We start from the raw sequence: 21302 nt of genomic DNA, 5'->3' as shown, positions 1-21302 counted from the left end.
TGTAAAATTAGATTAATTTTGAAGTAGCTAATTGGTCTATTGCAATTCTACTATACATACTTGCAGATAATTTCTGTTATCACTGAAGTTACACATTCAAATTATTCTATATAATGACCTCCAATTAAAAAGCCACATGAAACAATACAACCTAACGTCACCTAACAATTTACAGTGATACTCTTGCTCATCACCACCAATGCTTGAACATTATAGTGTAAAGTAGTTTGGAATATTTACAAATGTTAATATATATCAAGAATTCAATTGGAACTACACAATCTGCTCTACCAAAGTCATAGTTTGGAATATCCGTAAAAGTTTATTTACAAGAGAATAGGAATAGTAAAATAACGGATGGGATAAATTAAGCAGAACTCTTATCAATTTCAGCCAGTAGAGTCATCGATGTATTGGTAAAACTACTAATCTGATATCCACACAAAACTTGTTAATTTATGCAAAATTCTGACATTTAGTTAGCATTTTTAAAATTTTAAGGTATAAAATCTTATATTGGTCAGTCCTTATTTTAAATATCCACAGTGCAAAATTAATGACAACTGTGCATCTTGCATAATATTCAGCATTATAATGTAACAGCGTTACATGACATTCTGTGGGCCTAGCAACATATCAAGACTACCGGAAAGTATTTGTTGGCATCCAAATATACAGGGTGACTTGTAATTAGATGTATTCCCTGAAAGGGGTTAAAGTAGAGACAATTTGCAATACATTTGACCATATGATACCACGTCCGAAAATTAGTTGTTTTCAAGATAATCAAATTTCTATTGTTTCTTTAAAAAGTTACAATTTTCCAGATAAAAAGATGAATTTAGAAAAAACTGCTCATTGTATGGAACTTATTTCAGCGTTTTCTGATAGCTACAAATAAGTGGTTCATTGAAAAAAAAAAACGTTTTTCCCAAATAACAATCACATGTAAGTAACGGGTGGGTCTAAACTTACAAGTGATGATAAAAAAATGCACTCTTAGTTTACTTGGCAACGTATTAATAACAAAAATGGTATGACACGAAGCGTACAAATTACTTAAATTATTTCCTTGTGTCATCTGCTATCCAACAAGGTACAAATGTTGCTAACATTCACATTTGTGTACAAGAAATAATACTTCATTCATCTTCATGTGAATGGAATCAATGAACAATACAATTAAAGAATATTACACGTCTTGCTCAAAGTGGGCACCTCCGTTACGAATGCAGGCACACAGGTTTTTACGGACATTTGTATTCTTAACTCGTGAAGTGATGGTGTCCTTGATGTGTTGACCAGCTGCTAAGATCCTCTCCCTGAGCTCTTCTTGCGAGTTTACCGGTGTCTTGTCATGTGGCTCCAAATGTAAAAGTCGCAAGGCGTCAAATCGGGGGATCGAGCAGTTTCGGCCAATCAATTTCTTTGGGTAGTTTTCATCCAGCCACTGTCGCATGCCCAGGCAGAAGTATGAATGGGCGTCATCAACAATCATTTGATCGAGCCATTTTTCCTGCCCCAAATCTTAAATGGCATCACTTATGAACATTTTTTAAGGAACGGGATGGCAATGTTGTTGGAGGATGTGCCTCTAGCTACAAGATGTGACATGATTTATCACCATGATGACTGCCCAGCTCGATCCCCTGATCGATTTGACGCCTTACTACTTTTACATTTGGAGCCACATGACAAGACACCGGTAAACTCGCAAGAAGAGCTCAGGGAGAGGATCTTAACAGCTGGTCAACACATCAAGGACACCATCACTTCACGAGTTAAGAGAACAAATGTCCGTAAAAACCTGTGTGCCTGCATTCGTAATGGAGGTGCCCACTTTGAGCAAGACGTGTAATGTTCTTTAATCGTATGTTCATTGATTCCATTCACATGAAGATGAATGAAGTATTATTTCTTGTACACAAATGTGAATGTTAGCAACATTTGTACCTTGTTGGATAGCAGATGTCACAAGGAAGTAATTTAAGTAATTTGTACGCTTCGTGTCATACCATTTTTGTTATTAATACGTTGCCAAGTAAACTAAGAGTGCATTTTTTTATCATCACTTGTAAGTTTAGACCCACCCGTTACTTACATGTGATTGTTATTTGGGAAAAACTTTTTTTTTTCAATGAACCACTTATTTGTTAGCTATCAGAAAACGCTGAAATAAGTTCCATACAATGAGCAGTTTTTCTAAATTCATCTTTTTATGTGGAAAATTGTCATTTTTTAGAAAAACAATAGAAATTCGATTATCTCGAAAACTACTAATTTTCGGATGGGGTATCATATGGTCAAATTTATTGCAAATTGTCTCTACTTTAACCCCTTTCAGGGAATACATCTAATTACCAGTCACCCTGTATAATGTGCACAGGTAATACTTCTGATACTAATTATACTGGTAGTGGCTAATTGGATCAGCCCTAATAGAGTGTATCAGCAGTCTTATGTGTATTTATATTCTGGCAGATTATTATTATTATTATTATTTTACATGTTATTATTAAACTGCCGGACCCTGTGGCTGAGTGGTTAGCACATCGCGCTGCGATGCCAAGGGTCCCGGGTTCGAATCCCGCTCGGGCGTGGTTGTTTGTGAATGTCCATTCATCAATTTCATCATTTCATCACCCATCCCCATCTTCGCAAATTAGCCAAGAGGCACAAAACACGAAGTAAAATAAAATATATCAAATAAAAAAAATATATTATTAAGCTGTATCAGTTATCAGCAAGTGGTTACATCTTTGTATGCTGCAGTTGGAAATACTGCATAAATAATAATCATCATTGTTGCTGTTAGAAAGAGAGAACTAGGGAATAAGCTGGCTCGAAACAATACAGTGGAATGTAAATTGGTCACAATCACATAAAGTGTATCTACCAGAAACGCATATCTGTGCCACACCCAGCACATTGGAGATTGTATCAGAAGACAACAATTGTGAGAGGAGAAATTATGTGATTATGTGCCTCTTATGTTGGTGATTTGATAGGTAAACAGAACGAAAAGAACAAATTAATTTTATTCACATCCGTCACTTGAATCATTACTTCTTTTATGAACACACTCAAACCCATCTCAAATTCTCCTACAGGTGTATACGATCCAGTAGGATAATGACTTTACATACGAGGGGATGCTGAAAAGTTTGTAGACTTCCCAAACTGTTTAGAGGAAGGTCACATTATGTCTTGAAAGTACATATTCTTACCAAAAGGCATTGCATAATTGACAGGCTTTCTTGTTGTTTCAGGTTTATTAAGTGACCATGTCAGCTCAGCAAGCGAAATTGCAAGACAATGCCCCTGCCCATCAAACAGCAGCAACACAGCCCAAATTGCAAGACCTGGGCTTTCAGTGTCTTGATTCACCCTATTCCCCGATCTGGCTCCATCAGACTCCTTTCTGTTTCTTCAGCTCAAAAAACACCTGAAGAGATGCCATTTGGCTCAGATCAGGAGGTGATTACTGCCACAGAGCATTGGTGCGAGGAGCAAAGTGCAGAATTTATTTTAAGTGGTTTGTAAAAGTTGGGAGCACTGGGCCAAAAATGCATTGAGCTTCAAGGGAAGTATGTTGAGTAACTATGAAGTTTCATCATTCCAAGTGCATTCTTTCTACGTCTGGTTACAAACTTTCAGCATCCCCTCGTGCCTCGAAAGCAGAGACACTCTGGGAGCAAAAAACTTGCAGCTAAGAACAAGGTAGAGACAAATCCAAATCCCGCCGCTTTTGACAGTAATAGGCTGTCATACTGGAAAGCTGGCTATTTTGAACAAAGTGCATGCTGTACAAGAAAACTGTTCGTGAGCCTACAAATTTATGCCTCACCTTGTAATAGATTCTAAATTGAAAGGAGCATGGAAATATTTTTCTTTCATCTCAATATACTGGGCTTACCCATTACAGTTAATCGTTAACTAGTGGTTTTCTGTAGTGCTTTTCATTCTTGCTTTTTGGCATCTCGTACACCTTATACACAGTGCGGCAATTTTAAATCGAGACTGGTGCTGTAAAAACTAAACAAGTGTTCATAGAAAGTTACTTACCTGGGATCATTTAAAGTAGGGCCCTCCTGCATCCACACATCATTGCACCCTGCCTACCAGTGCATGGAAGAATTGCTGGAATTTGTTTTGTGCAATGCTGTTTAAAATCCTTGTCATAGCCCTCTTGATGGTCGGTACGTCATTAAAGTACGAACCTTTGAGTGCAAATTTTAGTTTAGGAAATAGAAAATAATCACATGGGACCAGATCTGGTGAATAGGCAGGATGCAAAAATATACTGATTCCCTTTTGGGTCAAAAAGTCCATCTCAATCACAGCCTTGTGACTTGGGGCATTGTCATGAAGCAGACATTAGTTGCCATCATCCCGATACTCAGACATCACACGTGTTATTCTTTGCATCAAACATTTCATAACCTCAAGATAAAATACAGCAGTAAGAGTCTGTTTGTAATTTCGTCTTTAGGAATGATTTCCTCATTTTCTCAACCAATTCCAGTGTTCTCACCATCCTTGCTGCACCCAGAAACTTATCTTCAATTGACTCCCATCCTTCATGTGAAACACCTGTGCCATTGAAATACATGCATACAGGTTAAACACTTGTCCCCATACACTTGGCTGCAACATGTGAATTGTTTCCATAGCAGCTTTACCCAGGTGCACACAAAACATGATGTTTGCTCTTTGTTCCATCCATGTTGAAATGAAGATGCACTTTCACGACACGTGCCCCCAATCGACAATGCCACATGTGGCAATGTCACTCAAGGTCAACTGTTCATGAGATACCCCTCACTTGTTCGCACCACAGAATGCTTGCACAGTGGCACCACCTACCTAGGGAAAAAATCAGTCTCGATTTCAAATTGCCGCACTGTGTATTTTCAATGATATGCATATAATTATAATCTATTTGCTATCACACTTGTACATACCTAAAGAGTCATGTGAAAGAGAAGATAGTGACTTGCTGGTTATTGGCACAGATGACGATGGCTGAAAAGCTATATGGCATTCTTGAAGAGATTTTGGCTGAACCAGATACATCCTCACAACAACTGCTGGGACGTACTGCTGTCCATCCTCATCAGCATCCTCTGTATGAAAGAAAATATGACAGTCATCAAAACACTATTATATCAAATTTATTAATATTTTGTAACAGTCTTAGATGTGATTTATTTACAAGTGGCTGAAACAATACAGGTGTCAGTATTATTCAATATCCGAGGTATCGGTACCAGAGTGTATACATTGGAGTACCGGTCAATACTTTTCCTGAATTTAGGTCAACAAAATGCCAAGTGATACATTACTGTAAAGTCTAAATATCCTGTAAAAAAAGGTAAAGTGCTCCCCTGCGTTTAGCACCACGCCATGAAGGCATATAGATGGTGTGGAGATAATGCCCCACACTTTCTTGATCCAGTCATGAGTGGGGGTGATGTGATCAGCATCACGACCCTGACTGCCTTTACCACCAGGGTTTCCCCCAGGTACCCATGTCATTTGACACTGGTTGGGCATCGGGGCTGCTTCCAACATTAGAAAAGTTCCCAGATTTGAACCGGTTGGGCAAAAATACACAATTTTTTATGAATTCTGCACTAGTAGTGCATGAAAAATGGATTTTTTAAATTAAATGACAGCTATTATATTACCTACATGAAGTTCCGTGTTTCCGCATTGTACCTAGTCGTATCATAAATATTGACAAAGTTTGAGGCAGTGTGTACAACCGGTTTTCAAGTTCGCGGCCAACCTTCCTGTGCAAGAGGCTGGAGTGGGCCATTGCGAGTTGAGCTGTCATAGAGGAAGTGTGTTCGTAAAAGTGTAGCTATGGAGTGGGGCGATTACGAAAATCGTGTGGCAGTAATAGCGCTTCATAAAGTGGGTCAAACAGCCCCCATGATATTCAGAACACTTAAAAAGTTGAATATCAGCAGATCTTTCGTGTATCGGACCATCAAGCGATTCACAGAGACTGGGACAGTTGATGATCGCCCAAGGCAAGGCCGCCCACGCAGCGTACGAACCAAAAAGTTAGTGCAAGCAGTGGCAGCCCGTATTCGGAGAAATCCTGTACGAAAGCAGGCAGTGCTTGCTCGTGAGCTGAACATTCCCAAAATGTCAGTGTCTCGTGTGTTAAGAAGTGACTTGGGGTTGAAGGCTTACCGGCGAAGTACAGGTCACTTCCTCAATGCACGTCTGAAAGAGCAGAGGGTGATAAAAGCAAAATGCCTCCTGCAGTGTTACGCCAACAATGGCCACAGGAAAATTCTTTTCACAGATGAAAAGATATTCAACATTGAGGAAACTTTCAATCGCCAAAATGACCGGGTGTATGCGTCAACATCCCACGAAGCTCGGGAGAAAGCCTCATCATCCGGCCTCAGTCATGGTTTGGTGGGGCGTGGCATATGATGGCACCACCAAGCTGCATTTTTGTGAAAAGGGGTGAAAACGTCAGCCAGAGTGTACGAAAAATACTGTGTTGAACTCTGTTGTGAAGCCTTTGAGTGACACTTTGTTCAGGAACCAACATTGGACCTTCCAACAGGATTCCGCACAAGCCCATAAGGCACACTCTATCCAGGAGTGGCTCAAGAGCAATGTCCCGGACTTCATTGCTCCAGCTGATTGGCCTGCTAGCAGCCCTGACCTCAACCCGTTAGACTACAAATTGTGGTCAGTGCTTGAGGGCATGGTCTGTACGAGGAGGCATGCCAATATTGACAGTCTGAAACGGTCCCTGGTGAAGGCAGTGGCGACTTTCCCTACGGAGACAGTGCGTAATGCTGTAGATGAGTGGCCGCAGACACTTCAGGCCTGTGTGAAGGCCAAAGTTGGCCATTTTGAAAAATGATTGGTGTTATGTGTTCGTTAGACCTGTAAGTAACCTATACAATCAGGACATTAAAGTATCTTTAACACTTTCGTCATAATTCACTTTCAATGTTGTGTCAGTATTTATGATATGACTAGGTACAATTGGATAGTTTTTTTCCAGATTAATTTCGAATGCTCACTGCCTTCATTCACTAAGCATACGACATCTCCCCTCCAGATGTCATACCCTAAGTGAATGAAGGCAGTGAGCCTTCGAAATTAATCGGAAAAACTATCCAATTGTGCAATGCAGAAACACAAAACTGCACATAGGTAAGCTATTATACAGGGTGAGGCAAAAAGATGTTAACACTGTATGGGAGACTAAATTTTTTTTTGTTTTTTGCAGATTAAACCATGGCGGCCCGATATTCCATTGAGGAACGAGGGAAGAAAGCTGCCTGGATGGAGGCCTTCCAGTCCCCACGCATCGTACAAGAAAAATTCAAGGCCTGGACCGGACGGGATGCACCATCGCGCCTGACAATTAGTAGGATCTACGAGAAGTTTGTCCGAACGGGGTCCGTTCAAGACGATTGCAAGGTGAACAGCGGTAGAAAGAGATCTGCCTGAACGGAAGAGAATATCATCTGCATCCAGGAAGCGATGTTAGCCAGTCCAACCAAGTCCACGCGCAGACTTTCTCTAGAAACTAACATTTCGCAAAGGTCACGGATTAGAATTTTGCATCGTGACTTAGGAATGAAGCCATACCACTTTCAGATTGTGCAGCAGCTCACAAACGCGGACAAGCAAGCACGTGTGAAGGCTGCAGAAATTCTCTTGGAAATGGTGAACATTGAGCCTGACATTCTGTTCATGTTTTCTGATGAAGCAACATTCCACATCAGCGGTCGTGTGAACAAGCACAACTGTATCATATGGGCGACTGAGCACCCGAAGGAAGTTCGAGAGCACATGCGGGATTCCCCTAAGGTGAACGTTTCCATGAGCAAATTTGGAGTGATTGGACCGTTCTTTTTTTAAGAACAGACCGTCAGGGGTGAGAATTACCTTGCCATGCTCAGCACGTTCATGGAGGAGAACGTACCACTTGCCATTCTCCAGCGAGGGTACTTTCAGCAAGACGGCTCCCCTGACCATTACAGTCTGCTGGTTCAGGATTACCTGAACGACACGTTCGGTAAACGCTGGATTGGTAGAGGTGGTCCTCTCCCATGGCCAGCACGTTCACCCGACCTGACGCCATGCGATTTTTGGCTGTGGGGCATGGTCAAGGAACGGGTCTACGCCAGCAAACCTCACAACCTAGATGACCTGAAACACCGCATCACTCATGTCATCGCTGAAATTCCTGCCCAAATGGCCAAGAGGGCCTTACAAACAACAATGAACAGACTCAATGAGTACATTGATAGGGATGGGTGCCAAATTGAAACCCTGTAACCAAATCCCTGCTTGTTATTGAAAGTGATTAAACACCCATTTATTGTTAACATCTTTTTGCCTCACCCTGTATTATTGATTGTCACGTACAATTATGAATATTTAAAAATAAAACTGATAGATTGACATGCACTGAGGCCCACCCAGCCTCGTAAATGGGTACCTGGGGGGTAAAAGCAGTCAGGTGTGATGCTGATCACATCATCCCAACTATGGCCTAGATCAAGAATATGTGGAGCTCTATACCTCCACATCAGCCCATATGCCTCCATGGCATGTATGCACACACACACATGGGTACCTTTACCATTTATTTACCTTTAGACTGACATGCTATTTTGTGTGTAAGAGTATTCCCATCTATCCAGTACCAACTCAATCCTCATAAATAGTAAAAGGTAGATATGTGCATAACATCATGTCATGCAGGCACACATTAACCACCACCACAATATGACTTATTTCAGGTATAAAGTACAGCTATGATTTTATAAGAAATTAAGAGCTGGTATTTTATTACCTATTTAATTTGCATTGAAAGAAATGAACAATGCTTTAATAAAAATAAACTTATCAAAATATGCATATCCATATTGCTCTCCTTACTGATTACTGATTTAAAGATTTAAAATTAAAAGTAAAAAGCACACTGTAAAAAATGGCTGATTACCCCTATTAGATTGGCTGACCTTCAGAAAATACATAGCAAGTTCATACAGGGTGCAAATTAAAAGTGAGAGTAAAGGAAAGTTACTGACCCTTCCCTCCCACATTCTAGACATGAGTGTCCCCTGGCATGTCCAGGAGTTTAACAAGATTATGACTTTCTCTTTTTAGAAGTCACTTTAATGAACAGGCACATTATACCTGAATGTCACGCACGTTCAACAGAGAATTCTAGTCATGGGCATTTTTCTTAATTATCTCTTCTCTTCACTTACACATTCATCCAAGTAAAAACATGCAGGAGAAAATAATAGAACATACAGGGTGTACACAAAGTATCAGACACATTTAAATTATTAATAAACTAGAAACTAATGAGGATTAGTTTCAAATTTATTAATAATTGAAATGTGTCGAACTCTTTGTGTACACTGTGTATATTAATAGGAAAACTGATAAACCAAATCAATCAAAGTGCTTTGTATTTACTGGTAACCATGCATGGCCTGTCTACAAAAAAAAAGGGTCAAATTTGGAGCTAGATTTTTCCCCCTCGTGATGCTAACCACTTCCTTGTGTATGATGTCAGTTGCTAAAGAGCACAAAATAACCATATTTATTTATTTACTCAAGAGTTTCAGATACAGTCATATTTGGCCACTTTGCACTGAAAGAGCCAAATTGGCTACAGTGAACACACTGTGAATAATTGATTGATTGATTGATTTAGTTTATTTTACTTCGAGTTTTGTGCCTCTTGGCTAATTTGCGAAGATGGGGATGAGTGATGAAATTAGGAAATTGATGAATGGACATGCACAAACTACCAAGCCCAAGTGGGATTCGAACCCGGGACACTGCAAATGATGCAACTTGTTTTCACCAGAGGTATCTTTAAATTGTGGGGAAAAGTTAATAAATTGTGTCTAAACTAAACACAAAAATGGAGCTGTGCACTATTTAAACATTTTCTGTTGTTAAAGAATGGAAGAAATGGAACTGTCTCATAAATATTTTGTCTATTGAACAGGTTTTTCAGCATTCACCACCATACTTCATTTATGTCAGATCTGAAATTCAGTTAACTTTTGTATGTGTGAGGTATTTCTACCATCATAAAAAAGTAATCAATTAACATTACAGTGAAATATAATGTAAGAGACTCTGAATGGGGGGATTGGAGAGAATTTTAAGACCAAAAACAAAAACTAACCTCCAGTCAAATCTTCAATACTGAATGATGTATTAGGCTTGAATTTTCTCAACCCAGCATCAACTATACCAAAGCTAAGCATTGGGCAAGGAAGCGGGAACTCTGCTACAGAACACACAAAGGCAGTAGTTTCTGCAGGTTCCTGGTGGATCTGCAGCACATATAGAACCTGTAACAGATAAAATACGCTAACATATTGAGAGCAATCAGAATGTTAAACTATTTAGGTATGAGAAATGGTTAATGCCACATAGTGAGACTAAAAACTCTGAAAATATAACCCGAGATTGAACCTAGCATTCTGTGTCAATTGAACTAAGAATGTGTTGTCTAAGTAGAAGACAGCTATTTTCAATATTCTGACTAGCTGATAAATCGTATCATGCCAAATGCATGACTCAAACCCAGGACGCCGGGCACCATAGCCCGATAGTCTAATCACCTCATGAAAAGGGCCGGAGTATGAAAGAAGCTGGAAAGAGCTTCTTTCAAGCAAATGACACCTGCGATCTTCAGCGGATCTTTCGGAATCGCAGGAAAGAATGCAAACACAGCTTTACGCTGAAAGCGCAGTTATCGAGAGACGTGGTCTCTCAACGGCTGAAAGTTCGGATGTTATTTAAGTAGCTCGAAAGAATATTTCTCCCCAGTCTGTATCTGAAATCTATAGCGTGCACAGTCGTAGCCTCAGAATTATACAAACAGTTGAACTAAGAAAGTTATGGCGTGAATATTGTTGCCTCCGGCTTATAGTCAGATTATCGACTGGTGCTAAAGGAGTTACAGCGAGGTGTAGTACGCTATCGGAAAGAAGTTTTATTTCAAGAGAGTTTCATTGTGTTTCATCAACGAACCAGCGAGTCGGTTGTTACTTCAAGATCTACAGATAACGAACGTTCCTAAATCCTTGTCCATCATTCTCTCACACCCCTGCCAGACCAGTCAATTGAAGTGTTTAAATTTAATCGTGAGTGTAGTTCTTATTTCACGGGGCAAGCCCCTTGCTTGGTCGAGTGTTGATGATCCCTAAATCTAAACAAACAGGTGTTTGTACGAAATTAACAAAAGCCTGTTAGATTTATATTAGTATTGCTTGCATTGTAGAATTATATTCCTGTAGTTTACGGTTATTACAAGCATAAGAAAACAGTTTTTCGTTGTGACATTTCAGGAGAACACACGCTCCCTTCATCAGACATGTATTTTCATTTTGACTAAAGATACAGTTATAACAATGGTTAGCAATTTTTTAAACAAAAAGAATCTGTTATATAATGGATGTTGTCAATGTTACATCGTTGTAATATAGCAACCTAACTGAAAAGAATATAATATGCTTATGCTTGTAATAACCGTAAACTACAGGAATATAATTAGATTTATATTGTATACTCATTTGTTAAGTCTTGGTACAGGAATCAGCAGAAATTGGAACAGTTATCAACAGAGGTCAGTAAGTGGTATCAACTTAGCCCTACATAAACAGTTTGATGATTTAAGGCCTACAGAGAAAACCCTATAAATTTTTTTTAAAAAACTTTTTCAGTCTTTAGCTCCTGTGCAATTAAATGATGCTCTAGACTTTCGTATGAGAATACAGTGTGATTCCAGACATAACCCCAAAATATCAATAGCCCACAATCATAAGGATAACTGAGGAAATATTTTATTAAGGAACAGCAGTGGACAGCAGATAATTGCAGCAATAAATTGGATGAGCTCTCCATGCCATCACACACACTGAAAATGCCACAACAGAAACCTGATCCTTCAAGAGTTGATGCACCAAAAAGAATGGTTCTCTTCCAGAGCCATGTAAAATTATTGACAACATAAAATAATGCAACATAACAATTCGAAGTTCATGTATACACATCAACTTAATATGCATGAGTAATTAAAGAAATATTTACCAATACCAAAAATGATTTCCTATATAAAATTTACCAATACAAATAAACTGGTACGCTATCATCCAATGGTAAATGTTTTGTTAATAATCTAAGGAATACATCTAACATCTTTAATGGCAGTGACAAAATAATTTAAGTACCGTATTGAGAAATCTACTTTACAAGAAACATGTTACTGAATTTGGTGTATATATTCATAAAAATTATACAAAATGGGGCAATTGTGTACACTTATTAACTACCTACTCTGAAGCCATCTAATACATGGACAAGCTATAAGACAGTGAACTACCATTAAGCATCTACACTACTGCTTACAGGGTGTAGCAATGATTTGGCAATACTGAATATAGTTTGGTGATGTGTCCGAGATAAAACATGACTGAGACGGTGTATCTATCTTGCGAACCACCTGCACAACAAAGACCACCAAACCTAATGACCAACTAATGTCCCTAAGCAACACCTACCCTATTCTCCCTACTTTCCCAGTTTTTGCTAGTCTCGCCTAAGGTGCTAGGAGCCAGATAGGAGGTGCGCTGGAGATGAATTCGAAATATACTCCCTAAATGATTTATGTAGAGAAAAGCCCATATAAGAAGAAAGCAACTGATAAACTGTAAGACTGGTATGACATTACTTTTTGAACCTCCCTTCAAGAATTTCTAACTTCGATGGTGGCAGTGGCCACTGAAATTAATTGAAAAAGAAAAAACAGCTTCGCGGATAAAAGTGAGTACTAACTTTTCTCCGTATTTATATACTACCGCGTCTCTCTTTTCCCAATTATTAATTCTTCCTATCCTTTCACCCCTTAATTTCGATTAACTGAACTCTTAAGGTTGGTCTTTTAATTACAAATAAAGGTTCAGTACATAAAGATGAATAATTACTTGACCTTGAAAGAAATTTTGCTCAGCCTACACACTGCACAGCTGACAGGGCTGCAAAGGATTGAATTTCTTATCATACACTGACAAAGGCTAACTTCCCCTAAAGGGTACCCACAAGCTATCGGAGTTATCACCCCATCAAATAAGTGCAATTTGAAGGGATTAGTCCCCCATGCCCATTTAACCTTTATGGGTCCTAAATAGGTGAAACACTCATACAGCCTAAAAAAAAATCAGTTACAACCATGAGTTTCCCCTTGCTGAAAAGGAACATCACATTAAACAATGATTATATGTCATACACGACACTAGTCACAAGAGACCTTGATATCAGGTGATATCGTAACTCAAAGGCTATTTGTGTGATGTAAATTTATTCACTTCTATAACTGAAACACAAATAACATCTGGTGGGTTTAATACTACTCCTTACAACAAACTGGTACAGATTAGAGGATAGAAAAAATTATAACTGTGATCATCCATATATCGCAATGATAGATGATGCACGTAACATCATAGATATCACCAGTTTTAACTTCCATTGTATATATATCCTGACCTTAACAGAAAGATTATTGATTACTGAATAGGTCTGTAAATCAAAATTCAACGCTGTAGTTTGTTTACTTATTTCAACCGTGCATGTTTTTAGAATGCTTGAAGTAAACAAGCGTAAAATTGGATTGCTTTAACATGTACCATATTTTCTTGAAAGATAACTCAATTCACTTGTTGACCTTATTTTAACTTATGTTAAAATGTTCACATTACCATATTCACAAGTCATTAAGATAATATAGCTGCATTTTGAGAATCTTTTATTTTATTATTTAGTGTCAAGACCCCCAACAATACTTCAATTACTCTCTACACCAGTGGTTTCCAACTTCAAAAGGTCCGAGGGCCAAAATTATATCCAGCAGTTGATTGGCAGGCCGCATTTTTTTTTTTTGGGGGGGGGGGATTAAAAATTACAAAAATTGCAAGTACTGAACTGAGAATGTAGTACTTACTTTCGCATGACCTAAATTTCTAAAATGAGGCATTAAAAACAATGGAATCACAAATGAAAATTGTATAATTACAATTTATTTTACAAAAACCCAATACTTATGGATGAATTGAAAGAAATGAAAAACACACCATACAAATAAGAATCTTTCATAGTAAGTGTTCAATGTGAAAATTGAGGTCGATCTGCTTCTTTTATTAAAGTTGGAATGTCCACTTCAATTTCTGTATTTGAAAGTCTCAGAAGGTGAAGCAGTGAAGAATCTACCAATCGACTTCTGTAGCGGTTCTTGAGGAACTTTATTGAAGAAAAAACACTTTCACACGTGTATGTGCTGACGAACATCGATGTCATTCTTTGCCCAAAACTACGAAGGTTTGGAAAGCGTTCCTTTGAAAGGTATTTGAAAAACTCTGACCCCTTTACTTGGCTAGTTTGAAGGAACACATCGTCTTGCAAATCACACAATTCAAGTTGGAGAGAAGCTTGTTATTCTTCGATGTTCACGCCAAGAGGATTGCTAAATAGCTGGATGCTGCTTTTAAGTTCTTCAAAATCTTTAAATCTGGAGTCAAAGTCATCAGTAATTTCCTTAATATTTGCATCTCCTGCTAGCCGCCGACAGCTTGGAAAATGGAGAAGCTTATTCCTATCCAAAATAACGTTGAAAATCTTCAGTTTATTACGAAACTCATTTATGTCTCCCATTAAATCTGACACCAGTTGGTTTCTTTCCTGCAGTTTCAAGTTCAGTTCGATCAGATGACCTGTGATATCTGTTAGAAACGACAGTTGTTTAAGGAAGTCCATACTCTGAAACTGTTCCTTCAGTAAAAATAGAACGTATTTTAATAAAAATACATAAAATTAATGTATTTTGCAAACTGGCTTCGCGGGCCGCAAAAAAAGGCATTGCACGCCGCATGCGGCCCGCGGGCCACCAGTTGGAAACCCCTGCTCTACACCATCAAGCATAGAAACCAATCAAACTACTCATTGCATATTCCACTCTAAGTCACCAACGAAATAGTCCTCGTGAGAATTAAATTGTGAATCAGGTCCATTCAATATGGCGTTATGTTTTTCCTTTCACCAATACGAGGACTGAGCATAACCAACTCGACCCTTATAATCACTTAACGAGTCACACGCAGAGCTAGCTATATCGTGGCTTATAATACAGTAGTACTACCGACATTGTGATGCAAAAGGTCTCTCGAAAGGACAGATATTACAAAGCTTTGTACTTACGTATTTGGATAGGGGTCAGTTCAAGGACAAGACAGACGGGGAAAAACTTTACCATTTCCCGCTGCACAACGTTGCATCATTCATGGAATTAATCACCGAATCCTTTCCTGATATCTGTAGACCTCAAATCGATCAGTAATGTACACGTACTCCATAAGATACCATGCCTGTAATCCTTTTTCCTGCATCCAATTACCACCGACGAACTATCTCAATGCTCGTATTCTTTCCGCTGCTCTTTTTTTTCCTCACTCGGCACATGCGTGAAGCACGTTCAACCATTCGACTAATGTAAAATTCACTTGTTTCATCAACTTTGAAAGTCGTTGCACACACATCCACTTATTAAATACATACATGTGAGATGTGCTAAGGATCTTGCTATCAAGTTTGATACCTGAACAATGCTCTACCTTCAACCATAGTCCTTTAGAAAAGATCTATTCAAAGTTAACGTACCCGAAGTGTTTGTTAACACACATGATTTATTGAACACACAGTGCAGGGAAAATGACTCCTGACAATCTCGAACCAAAGCATTACGAGAATCATTAAAACTCAACTCGCAAAGCAGATTTTATCACAAAGGAAGCACAGATTCAGGACCTTTTATTTATCGTAGATAAATGTGAGGTTTGACCATTAATTAAACTATTAAAATTTGTTTAAACAAAGCAATTACGTAAATAATATGTGAAATTCATTATAGTGGCATCTAACGAGAATCTCTGAATTTTAAAGATTAAAATATTACCAAACTATAGTTGCATGCAATCTAACGTGAAAAACTACTAACAATTAAACTACTTTTATTCGACATGTACAGGGTGGGAAATAACCATTTGCTAGGGGTCTGCAGGAAAACTGTGTTAACATGGAGTCATTTGAAGTGTGGTGTGTTAAAGTAGGCTTTTTTCTGTGGTTCAGGAATAAATTCCAAGATGGCGAATCTAGTGTGCGACAATGAGGGGCAGCGAGTTGTCATAGGATAAGAGCCAATGCTTTTTGAGAAGCAATGGAAGGTGGAGCAGCATTCATCAACCACAAATGGGTCACGAAGAAACTGCATCGAAGTGAACGTTGGGTAACTGACAATTGGAAGAAAGGGTACGATGATTGATATTCCCGGGCAACACTCCTTGCACATCTGGAACAAGTCCTCCGTGACATGGAATACGGACTTGTTTGCGAATCTTCTGAGCTCCTACCATGATCGTCTTCATGCTGTGAGATGAGCAAACGGTGGACATACTAACTTTGAATTTTGTTTTTGTAACCACAATTGTCGTAGTAAACATTTGGTATTACCATAATTTCTTAATTGTTGTTACTTTTTACTGTGGACCCCTAGTAAAAGGTTATTTCCCACCCAGTAAGTACACATTGTGAAAAGCTATCCTAGTATTGAATGTTATCTTGTATCATCTACTTATAACATGGATTTACAAATTATGACCACATACGTCATATGACTACCACCATCTTGCAGCCCCTGCTTTACCATTCAGTTACAATAAGAGTCGTGGAATGGGGCGCAATGCACATTCACTGTAAAAGTGTATTACAAAAACAATGTTAGTTATGTGTCCATGTTTTTTGGGATGACATGATTTGGAAAAAAAATTCCTAATGACAGTGTGTGCTTCTGTTTTCTTCAATGAAGAACTCATTTCTTCGAAGTTCCTAATCCATGTTTGATGTTATGGGCAGAAGCACCCAATCATTGTGTGGAATATTAAAATGTTTCCGAAATACATGCAGCGTGAACACGTAACTAACATTGTTTTTGTAATGTATGTTTACAGCGAATGAGTATTGTTCCCAATTTCACGACTCCATCACAACTGAATGTTAAAGCAGGGCCTGCGAAATTATGTTAGTTGAGTTACCTCTGACACAACAACTACCTATATTCATTGCCATGCCCGGTACATACAGTAGTGTAGAAGCTTATGATATTTCACTGTCCTATAGCTTGTCCCACATCTTAAGTGGCCTCAGAATAGGTAGCTACGTCTCGTTCTATATCAAAAAAGTGAAGGTTTTTTTTTTTTTTTTTTTTGTTTTTTTTTTTTTTTTTTAGTGATAACGCCAGGTAACGTAACTGGATCATCCTATACATGTAAATATTGTTATTCTAGTCTGGAGCAAAGTGAAGCTGAAGTAAGTTTTCAACGTGAAATCTCTCAGAAATGCATACACATGCAACACTTACCCTTTTGTAAATATCTGACAGTAACAAATAGCCAGCTCCAAGATCCAAACCAGCTTTAAGGAAACATTCCATTTTACCTATTTCAGGTTCAAATCGGATGGTCTGAAGGCAAGTCCAAGATTCACACGACCACAGTTTCAACTCTGAATTGTTTTGAGCACCAGTCACGGCAAACTTCCAGAACTGGACCCTGAAATGATGTAACAGCAATGAAGTATGTACTAGCATAATATTTACTTTTACATTGAAAATTATATAAGCCTTGCTCACAAACTGTACAAAATTCAAACACACTGAAGAAGCTTGTAGCCTACGTATAACATGGAACAGTTACTCTTGCTTAAATCACTCATAGACAATTGTTTGACAGTCCAAATATAATTAATAAACAAAACAACTATTGTAAGTTTTACTACTAAACCAATAACTTCCCCATTAGAGTTTAACTACAAAAAATGATATGATGTTTTGTAAATTAAAGATGTAGCAGAACCATTACATTAAAATAATAATAATGCATTTCAAAATCAAACTATGTGTAACTTCATTATTTTATTTACAGGTAAGAGAAACTGAAACAATATGCACTTACTCTGGATTATAACTTCTGTGATTGTCAAGGAAGAATAATGAAGACAATGGTTTTCCATCGTGGGGCTTCCATTCATGAAGACATCGTGGTTTGCTTTCATTTTGCATGTATACCTAGAAAAGAAATTACATCAACATTATTAAATATGTAAACAAGTAATATAAATGTACCTGTATTGAGAGAGTAAGCTATTACACAAAAAACAACTATAAAATTTAGTGAATTATGTATACTGAATGCATAAAAATGGAGATTACACTGAAAGTATAACATTCAAATGAAACGTTACATCAAATGTTGTGTTTATATGCTTGTAAGAACCAAAAACTACTAGAGAAGTAATGAAATTTAAAAACTTCTTACGTCATGTGCAGGCAACATTCTTATGAAGTAGCATCATTGGATCCCCAGCTGCTTCTTTCTCACAGTCTATCGTCCAGCCCTGGCATGGAGTCAAAAACTTGGGACAGACTTTCAAACTGCCTTTTATCATGCTGTTTATTTGTTTTGTATGGTATTTAACAAGAAATAATGAAAGTATAACTGTGTATTTTTAGAAAACAGAAAATTTCACATTTCGAATCATACCTGGAAAAACTTGGTTTGGTTTGAGTTGCTGTTTTAAGTCCACTTTATGCACAGTAAGGCTATTTGGGACTGGACCTACAGTTTAAAGTGGGATCCGAACCACTTGTGCCTACAGCGGGTATCGAACCCAGAACCCCTTGATTACAAGACGCTACCACTGACCTGGAAAAACTTGACCTCCCCATCCAGGCTGGCTGTTGCCAAAGCAGTCCCATCAGGAGAAAATGCAGCATCCACTATCGGCTTGGAATGCTCCGAAATTTGCAGATAACCTTCCTTCACAGTCTCTGCAAGCAATGGACCAGAGCCGTACCTCTTTGCAACCATGGCAACATTCCACATTTCTGCCTGTAATATTTGTGAAGTTAACACATTAACATAGACATCCATTTGTATTTTTAATGTTGAACATTTGGAAAAAAAATTCAAAAAGTAGAACTACAATTTTACGGGTCCGTAAATAAGAAACGTAAAATGTGGGAAACATAAAAAGCAGAAAAGCATAAGGGAGGGGTGAAACTTCAATGCCAGTCACAAATGACTTCTTGACTGGGGGGGGGGGGGGGGCATTGTGTCAAAAATAATTTAACAACAGGAAAGAAGTACAATTATGAATTTATAGGAAAAAAGTCAGATCTGCAGTGAGAATCAGTGGCAGATTAACTTGACCCACTTGGTTTTAGTGTTGTTAGTTATGTTTATGCTGTACCCTGTTTCAAGGTGAGACAAAAAATATAAATACAAATATCTCCCATTGGGAAGCTGGTGCAAAAAAAAAAAATCTTTATTACCAAATCCTACCAAGTATAAGAAAAATTGATTTTCAAGGTTTAGGGTCCATTTTCACAATTTCCGGACTTTCACACACAGTTAATTTCCCTGACTTTTCCAGGATTTCCTAGAAAGTGGAAATACTTATACAGTGACTTTTGGTAGGTGCAGACATATATTTTCACAATTTCAAATTGTAATAATAAACAAATAACCCAGAGAAATATCCAACCTTAAAATAATTGTAATTTAACCTAAGTTGATAAACAATCTTCAAAGGAACTTGTACTGTAGTACACCAACTGAACATCTATGCCAGACCTGATCTGTGTCATCAGTGTGCCAGACCACATTATTATATGTTGTTTAACGTTAGTCTATTGTCTCGTTTCCATCATGTATGCTGTTTCGTGACAAAGAAAGGACGTCTAGTGTCTATACCATGATGTAAGTTGTTTATACACATTGTGTTAATCTGTTTGTCAATTATACACTTTTGCATGTGACTCAAATCTGGTCATATTCTTTTCTCCATAGTCTGGTACATGGAAGAACTTGCACTCGACATGATAGTACAAGGAATTCAATTTCCTTTATTTGATCACAACTAGAAAAGCCTAAGATATCGTTAAGAAAGTGAATGAAGATATTTTTATTGTTTTCAGAGCCAAAGATTTTCTTAAAACTCTAGTCATTTTTGGGATGAAGAAACTTCGAAAGAGCCATAAGAAAGTAAGTTAAAAAGGATTAATAATTATAAAAATTATAAAAATTCAACCCTTTTATTTTTCTACATTTTGAATGTGTTGTTTATTATTCATCAAAAAAAGGATGACGTAATTGTACTGAAGAAAATAGGAAAATACGATTATTTGTCTCCATTCTATTCACTCAGCCTTTACCTTAATTTAAACACCTGTCAGATTAAGTACTTTTCTGTACAAGGCATCTCACATTTCAAGGAAACTTACCTTTTCGTCATGAGTTAAAACTAGTAACTTGGCAACATCATCGGAGGATGCAGCATCTGCACTTTCGCTGTCGTCTTCAGGTATAAAAGGGCAAAATATCACTCTGTGGTTGGTGCTAGGAGTTGCATTGGTATCTTGCATTACATGAAGCAGCAAGTTACAGCTGGTTGTTATTAAGGAAAAAATATTCAAATATATATCTTATTGAATCAAGGACAATATAATTGTAAAGCAAGACACTTTTTAGCAAAGAAACAAATATGTGTAGTAGCTTATGGAACATGGACATTTTAAATCAATGTAAAAACTGCTTGTTGATGACTTAGTAATATGGGGAAACAGGGAAGAAGACGTACAGACACAGCTTGATAGTTGGAATGAGGAAATTACAAGAACAGGAATTAAATTCAGTGCAGAAAAGAGCGAGGTGCTAATAACAACAAGAAACAGAGCCAGTAATGTACCAGGAATAAAGATGGACATGGAAGAGTTGAGGGTAGTGGAGAGTTTCAAATATCTAGGAAGCATAATTGAGAGAAGTAGAATAGATGAGGAGGTAAACAGAATAGGACAAATGGTTGGTGGACTATATCAAAGCGTTCGGAGATTAATATGGAACAGTTTCCTATGAAATCGAAGAAGGTAATATATAACACATACTATGTGCCAATAATTACGTATGGAGAGGGAGACAGAAGAAAGATGCAGGCAGTGGAGATGAAACTTTTAAGGAGTATATTGGGGAAGACTAGAAGGGATAGAATATGGAATGAGGAGATCCGACAGACTGTGGGGGTGGTGAAGACAGGATAAATCAGGCACAGATGAGATGGCTCAGACACATGAAAAGGATGGATGCAGAAAGACTGCCAGTAAGAGCTTACAATGC

General features: G+C 37.9%; 1 protein-coding gene across 2 annotated transcripts in view; it reads right to left on the bottom strand.

Annotated features, from left to right (window-relative positions):
* Ge-1 (Enhancer of mRNA-decapping protein 4 homolog Ge-1) overlaps positions 1–21302 on the bottom strand; it is an 87329-nt gene that overhangs the window by 38149 nt on the left and 27878 nt on the right. For both annotated transcript variants that reach the window (XM_083139014.1, XM_083139016.1), the window contains exons 5-10: positions 20414–20576; positions 18834–19019; positions 18084–18196; positions 17492–17681; positions 10205–10373; positions 4965–5126 (exon numbers count right to left, since the gene is read on the bottom strand). In XM_083139014.1, the coding sequence (XP_082995140.1) occupies positions 4965–5126; positions 10205–10373; positions 17492–17681; positions 18084–18196; positions 18834–19019; positions 20414–20576 (983 nt within the window). The remainder of the gene's footprint in view (positions 1–4964; positions 5127–10204; positions 10374–17491; positions 17682–18083; positions 18197–18833; positions 19020–20413; positions 20577–21302) is intronic.

Source organism: Lepisma saccharinum, chromosome 17 (assembly GCF_977018435.1).
Source record: "Lepisma saccharinum chromosome 17, izLepSacc3.1, whole genome shotgun sequence".
Lineage (NCBI taxonomy): Eukaryota > Metazoa > Arthropoda > Insecta > Zygentoma > Lepismatidae > Lepisma > Lepisma saccharinum.
This window is presented reverse-complemented; position numbering and strand designations above follow the sequence as displayed.